This window comes from Lepidothrix coronata, unplaced genomic scaffold (genome assembly GCF_001604755.1).
Source record: "Lepidothrix coronata isolate B3197 unplaced genomic scaffold, Lepidothrix_coronata-1.0 Scaffold389, whole genome shotgun sequence".
In the NCBI taxonomy this organism is placed as follows: Eukaryota; Metazoa; Chordata; class Aves; order Passeriformes; family Pipridae; genus Lepidothrix; species Lepidothrix coronata.
Window position 1 is genome coordinate 58,607 of NW_016690569.1, and position 7,354 is coordinate 65,960.

General features: G+C 48.4%; 1 protein-coding gene across 1 annotated transcript in view; it reads left to right on the forward strand.

Annotated features, from left to right (window-relative positions):
- Positions 1–6,729, forward strand: part of TMEM209 (transmembrane protein 209) — a 14,671-nt gene extending 7,942 nt beyond the window's left edge. The window contains exons 6-9 of the mRNA XM_017839231.1: positions 1,409–1,532; positions 3,365–3,462; positions 6,285–6,399; positions 6,496–6,729. Of these exons, the coding sequence (XP_017694720.1) occupies positions 1,409–1,532; positions 3,365–3,462; positions 6,285–6,399; positions 6,496–6,674 (516 nt within the window). The 3' untranslated portion in view covers positions 6,675–6,729. The remainder of the gene's footprint in view (positions 1–1,408; positions 1,533–3,364; positions 3,463–6,284; positions 6,400–6,495) is intronic.
- The last annotated feature ends 625 nt before the right edge of the window (positions 6,730–7,354 follow it).

A 7,354-nucleotide genomic window follows, 5' to 3' on the forward strand; every position in this document is an offset into this window, starting at 1 on the left:
AAATATATACATGTATTTAATACATATATGTATGAAATATATAAATGTATTAAATATATACATGTATGAAATACATAAATGCATGAAATATATACATGTATTTAATACATATATGTATGAAATATATAAATGTATTAAATATATACATGTATGAAATACATAAATGCATGAAATATATACATGTATTTAATACATATATGTATGAAATATATAAATGTATTAAATATATACATGTATGAAATATATAAATGCATGAAATATATACATGTATTTAATATATAAATGTATTTCATATATAAATGTATTTCATATATAAAGATATGAACATATAAATACTTGAAATAGGTGTATTTCATATGTAATTACATGAAATATATAGATGCATCTCATGTGTAATTATATGAAATATCTAAATGCATTTCATATCTAAATATATAAAATATAGAAATGTATTTAATATACAAATATATAAAATATAGAAATGTATTTAATATACAAATATATGAAATATAGAAATGCATTTGATATCTAAATATATGAAATATAGAAATGCATTTCATATCTAAATATATAAAATATAGAAATGTATTTCATATACAAATGTATGAAATACAGAAATGCATTTCATATCTAAATATATGAAATACAGAAATGCATGAAATATAGAAATATATGAAATATCAAAATGCATTTCATATCTAAATATATAAAATATAGAAATGTATTTCATATCTAAATATATGAAATATCTAAAAGCATTTCATATTTAAATGTAGTAAATATAGAAATGCATTTCATATCTAAGTGTATGAAATATAGAAATATATTTCAAATCTAAGTATATGAAATACAGAAACTAGAACATAATTATAAATATAATGTTATAAATTTACTCCAGTGATCATCAGTGACTGCCTGTTAATGTCAGAAGGCATTTCAAAGGGAAATGTGCTCCAGACCCTCAGTGTGTCCCTTTGAAGTCTCCCTGTCTCCACTCCTGTGTCCTTTTCCAAATTATTCCTCCCAATCCGCTGCTTTCCCAAAAATCTCTATTTTTAAATCCCGATGGAGTTTTGGTTTTGAAGCCACAGCTTGAAGGAGCTGCTTCTGTTCCTTCAAATTTGCACCTCCTTAGCCAAGAGCTGCATTTGATGTGGTGCAATTCCACTGAAATTCCCAATTTTTTGGGGTGTTCCTTACGGAGCTTCATCTCTGGAAAACCAGGACGCCGCTCTCATTCCCTCTTTTCTGCTCGTAATTCCTGTTGCTTCCTTGCAGCTTTGAAATTCTGACGGAGAGGAGACTGGGTTGTGACTAAATGGGTGTGGGGAGGGTGGTGTCTGGTTCCAGATGATCCCAGGGCATTCCAGGAGCTCCCTGGTGATCCCGGTGTCCCTGTATTCCAGAGGCCAGCATCAGCAGCCTGAAGCAGGCAGCCCTGGTGAAAGCTCCTCTCATCCCCACCCTGAACGCCCTGGTGCAGTACCTGGATCTCACCCCCAACCAGGAATACCTGGTGGAGAGGATCAGAGGTATGTGCTGGCCTCATCCCAAAAAATTCCAGTCTGGATCCCCCTCCAAACCAGGAATACCTGGTGGAGAGGATCAGAGGGACATGGTGTCCTCATCCCAAACACTTCCAGCCTGGATCTCACCCCAGACCAGGAATAGCTTGTGGAGAGGATCAGAGGGATGTGCTGTCCTCATCCCAAGCACTTCCAGCCTGGATCTCCCCCCAAACCAGGAATCCCTGGTGGCTTAGGCTCAGAGGGATGTGGCGGCCTCATCCCAAACCAGGAATCCCTGGTGGAAAGGCTCAGAGGGACATGGTGTCCTCATCCCAAACCCTTCCAGCCTGGATCTCCCCCCAGACCAGGAATAGCTTGTGGAGAGGATCAGAGGTACGTGCTGGCCTCATCCCAAACCCTTCCAGCCTGGATCTTCCCCCAGATCAGGAATTCCCGGTGGCTTTAAAGGCTCAGTGGGATGTGGTGGCCTCATCCCAAACCCTTCCAACCTGGATCTTCCCCCAGGCCAGGAATCCCTGGTGGCTTTAAAGGCTCAGAGGGATGTGGTGTCCTCATCCCAAACCAGGAATACCTGGTGGAGAGGATCAGAGGGATGTGCTGGCCTCATCCCAAACACTTCCAGCCTGGATCTCCCCCCAAACCAGGAATCCCTGGTGGCTTTAAAGGCTCAGAGGGATGTGCTGTCCTCATCCCAAAAAATTCCAGCCTGGATCCCCCTCCAAACCAGGAATACCTGGTGGAAAGGCTCAGAGGGATGTGCTATCCTCATCCCAAAAAATTCCAGCCTGGATCTCCCCCCAGACCAGGAATCCCTGGTGGAGAGGATCAGAGGGACATGCTATCCTCATCCCAAAAAATTCCAGCCTGGATCTCCCCCCAGACCAGGAATCCCTGGTGGCTTTAAAGGCTCAGAGGGATGTGGTGGCCTCATCCCAAACCAGGAATCCCTGGTGGATTTAAAGGCTCAGAGGGACGTGCTGTCCTCATCCCAAGCACTTCCTGTTCTTGGAAGTGGATCCACTTCCAGCCTGGATCTTCCCCCAGATCAGGAATATCTGGTGGAAAGGCTCAGAGGGACATGGTGTCCTCATTCCAAACCCTTCCAGCCTGGATCTCCCCCCAAACCAGGAATCCCTGGTGCCTTTAAAGGCTCAGAGGGATGTGCTGTCCTCATCCCAAGCACTTCCAGCCTGGATCTTCTCCCAGACCAGGAATCCCTGGTGGCTTTAAAGGCTCAGAGGGATGTGGTGTCCTCATCCCACACCAGGAATCCCTGGTGGAAAGGCTCAGAGGGACGTGCTGTCCTCATCCCAAACACTTCCACACCCAGCTCTTGGAAATGTCCCACTCAGTGGAAGTGCCCATGGCAGTGGGTTGGAACTGGGTGATCTTTAAGGCCCCTTCCTACTAGAACCATTCCTTGATTCCACAATTTCCTCCATGCTGAGAATGTCAAGTTCTGGACTAAAAAATCCTGGATTAAAAAGTGCTGGACTAAAAAGTGCTGGAGTAAAAAATCCTGGATTAAAAAGTGCTGGATTAAAAAGTACTGGACTAAAAAATCCTGGACTAAAAAGTGTTGGACTAAAAAGTACTGGACTAAAAATGCTGGATTAAAAAGTGCTGGATTAAAACATACAGGATTAAAAAAACACCCTCATGGCCAAAACTCACCCTGTAGTTTCCCCTCCTGCCCCAATTCCCTCCCAGCCATTCCATGGGTTGAACTATCCCTATTTATGCACCAGAAACGTGCCTTAAACCTTTCAAACCGGCCCGAGACCTGCTTTTATCCGCCTTGAATCCCAAAAAAACCGCCCCAATGTTGCTTCCAGAGCTTTCCCAGGGCGGCTGCATGAGCTCCTTCCGATGGAACGGAGGAGGAGACTTCAAGGGACGCAAGTGGGACACGGACCTGCCCACGGACTCCTCGGTGAGATCCCACACACACCGGGATAGGGGGGGATTGGAGCTGCTTGGGTTTTGGGATAGGCTTTGGAGGGGGCAGCCAGGGAGGCTTTGGGGAACGTGGTGAAGTGGGAACAGCAGAGGAACTGATGGGATGAGCTCTGAAGGAGGGAAAGTGGGGAAAAACGGGGTCAGGGAGCCCTGGGAATGTCAGGGGAACTGGGACCCTGCCCTGGGATCCTCGAGGATTCATCCTCAGCTTCCAGACATGGAACCAGTGCTGCTTCAGGGCCTCGATCCCAACCTGACTGGGGGGGAGGAATGGGAAAATGGGAAAAGGGGCTCTCTGGGAACACAGGGGGATCCCTGGGAATGGGGTCAGGGATCCATGGGACACCTAAGCACTGGGGTGGGGAAGTGGTGCCTGCCCAATCAAGGCCTTAATCCAGTCCTGCTTCTGAGGGAAAAACAGGGAAAAAATAGTGTCAGGGAGCCCTGGGAATGTGGCAGCAGGAAGCCCAGGGAACTGGGATCCTCCTCCAGGATTCATCCCCAGCACATGGATGTGACACCGGTGCAGCTTCAGGGCCTTGATCCCAACCTGATTGTGGGGGGGAAAAAACAGGGAAAATGGGAAAAGGGGCTCCCTGGGAATGGAGGGGGATCCCTGGGAATGGGGTCAGGGATCCATGGGACCCCTCAGCACTGGGATGTGGAAGTGGTGCCGCTCCACCTGCCCAATCAAGGCCTTGATCCAGTCCTGCTTCTGAAGGAAAAACATGGAAAAAATAGTGTCAGGGAGCCCTGGGAATGTGGCAGCGGGAAGCAGGGGAAACTGGGATCCTCCTCCAGGATTCATCCCCAGACATGGAACTGGTGCAGCTTCAGGGCCTCAATCCTGACCTGATTGTGGGGCGAAAAAACAGGGAAAATGGGAAAAGGAGCTCCCTGGGAACACAAGGGAATCCCTGGGAATGGGGTCAGGGATCCACGGGACCCCTCAGCACAGAGGATCTGCTCCACCTGCCCAATCAGGGCCTTGATCCAGTCCTGCTTCTGAGGGAAAAACATGGAAAAATGGGGGAAAAAACAGGGAAAATGGGAAAAGGGGCTCCCTGGGAACACAGGGGGATCCCTGGGAATGGGGTCAGGGATCCATGGGACCCCTCAGCACTGGGATGTGGAAGTGGTGCCGCTCCACCTGCCCAATCAAGGCCTTGATCCAGTCCTGCTTCTGAAGGAAAAACATGGAAAAAATAGTGTCAGGGAGCCCTGGGAATGTGGCAGCGGGAAGCAGGGGAAACTGGGATCCTCCTCCAGGATTCATCCCCAGACATGGAACTGGTGCAGCTTCAGGGCCTCAATCCTGACCTGATTGTGGGGCGAAAAAACAGGGAAAATGGGAAAAGGAGCTCCCTGGGAACACAAGGGAATCCCTGGGAATGGGGTCAGGGATCCACGGGACCCCTCAGCACAGAGGATCTGCTCCACCTGCCCAATCAGGGCCTTGATCCAGTCCTGCTTCTGAGGGAAAAACATGGAAAAAATAGTGTCAGGGAGCCCTGGGAATGTGGCAGCGGGAAGCAGGGGAAACTGGGATCCTCCTCCAGGATTCATCCCCAGACATGGAACTGGTGCAGCTTCAGGGCCTCAATCCTGACCTGATTGTGGGGGGAAAAAACAGGGAAAATGGGAAAAGGGGCTCCCTGGGAATGCAGGGGGATCCCTGGGAATGGGGTCAGGGATCCATGGGACCCCTCAGCACTGGGATGTGGAAGTGGTGCCGCTCCACCTGCCCAATCAAGGCCTTGATCCAGTCCTGCTTCTGAGGGAAAAACATGGAAAAAATAGTGTCAGGGAGCCCTGGGAATGTGGCAGCGGGAAGCAGGGGAAACTGGGATCCTCCTCCAGGATTCATCCCCAGACATGGAACTGGTGCAGCTTCAGGGCCTCAATCCTGACCTGATTGTGGGGGGAAAAAACAGGGAAAATGGGAAAAGGAGCTCCCTGGGAACACGAGGGAATCCCTGTGAATGGGGTCAGGGATCCATGGGACCCCTCAGCACGGGGGATCTGCTCCACCTGGCAATTCAGGGCCTTGATCCAATCCTGCTTCTGAGGGAAAAACATGGAAAAACAGGGAAAAAACGGTGCCAATTCAGGGCCTTGATGCCAACCTGATTGTGGGGGGAAAAAACAGGGAAAATGGGAAAAGGGGCTCCCTGGGAATGCAGGGGAATCCCTGGGAATGGGGTCAGGGATCCATGGGACCCCCTCAGCACGGGGGATCTGCTCCACCTGGCAGTTCAGGGCTTTGCTCCAGTCCTGCTTCTGAGGGAAAAACATGGAAAAATGGGGGAAAAATGGTGCCGCTTCAGGGCCTCAATCCTGACCTGATTGTGGGGCGAAAAAACAGGGAAAATGGGAAAAGGGGCTCCCTGGGAATGGGATCAGGGATCCACGGGACCCCTCAGCATGGGGGATTTGCTCCACCTGCCCAGTCAGGGTCTTGATCCAGTCCTGCTTCTGAGGGAAAAACATGGAAAAATGGGGGAAAAAAACAGGGAAGATGGGGAAAAAAAGTGGGAAAAAACACAGGGAATTCCCCCTGGGAATGGGGCCAGAGTTTGGTGTGGGCAGAGCTGGGTTTTGGGTTCCTCCCCTGCTCAGCCAAACCCTGGCCCTCAGAACTCGGCCCTTTAGGCCCGAGGCTGCTCCCAAGGCCCGGGGTTGGGCCAGGGTTGCAAGCCCGGCCTGTCCCCCCTGTGCTCGGCTCCTGGGGTGGTGGCAGGGCGGCTTCCCTCCCTTTCTGGGGCCGTCCCCGCGAGCTTTGGCTCCTTTCCCCAGATCCTCATGCACGTGTTCTGCACCTACCTGGACTCCAGGCTCCCTCCTCACCCCAAGTACCCCGACGGCAAAACCTTCACTTCCCAGCACTTCATCCAGAGCCCCGATAAACCAGGTACCTGCCTCCCGTCGGGAAGAGGGGGGAAAGCCTCTCTCTTATCCCTCTGGGATCACACCAGAACCTCTTTGACATTCCCGCTGTCATTCCCAGACACTTCCAACGAGAACCTGTTCTGCATCTACCAGAGCAGCATCAACCCGCCCCACTACGAGCTCATCTACGAGTGCCACGTCTACAGCCTGCCCAAGGTACGGGGTGGGATGGGATGGGATGGGATGGGATCCTCCCGCTCCCAGGAATCCTCTCCAGCTCCACTTCGGGATGTTTGAACTCCTAAACCCATTTATGGGCTCTTTACCTCAGCCTGGCCCAGCCTGCTCTAAGCCCAGCGTGGGGTTTAAGCCTCCTGCCTAATCCCAACTGTGGTATCTCTCCAGGTGCAGACTAAGAGTGGCTTCCTCCTCTGGGGTTTTTTTGCCTATTTGTAGTAAAACTGGAATTTTTTAAACACCAGATCCCCCCCCAGTCCCTGTTGTGCTGTTGGTTTTCTGCCAATTTATCGTAAATTAAATTTAAATTTAAATGTCATTTAGAATTTTTTAACCCAAATCCCCCAATCCCTGATTTGTTGGTTTTCTGCCAATTCATTTTAAATTAGTTTTAAATTTAAATGTCATTTAGAATTTTTTAACCCAAATCCCCCAATCCCTGATTTGTTGGTTTTCTGCCAATTCATTTTAAATTAATTTTAAATTTAAATGTCATTTAGAATTTTTTAACCCAAATGCCCCAATCCCTGATGTGCTGTTGGTTTTCTGCCAATTTATTGTAAATTAAATTTAAATTTAAATGTCATTTAGAATTTTTTAACCCAAATCCCCCAATCCCTGATTTGTTGGTTTTCTGCCAATTCATTTTAAATTAGTTTTAAATTTAAATGTCATTTAGAATTTTTTAACCCAAATGCCCCAATCCCTGATGTGCTGTTGGTTTTCTGCCAATTTATTGT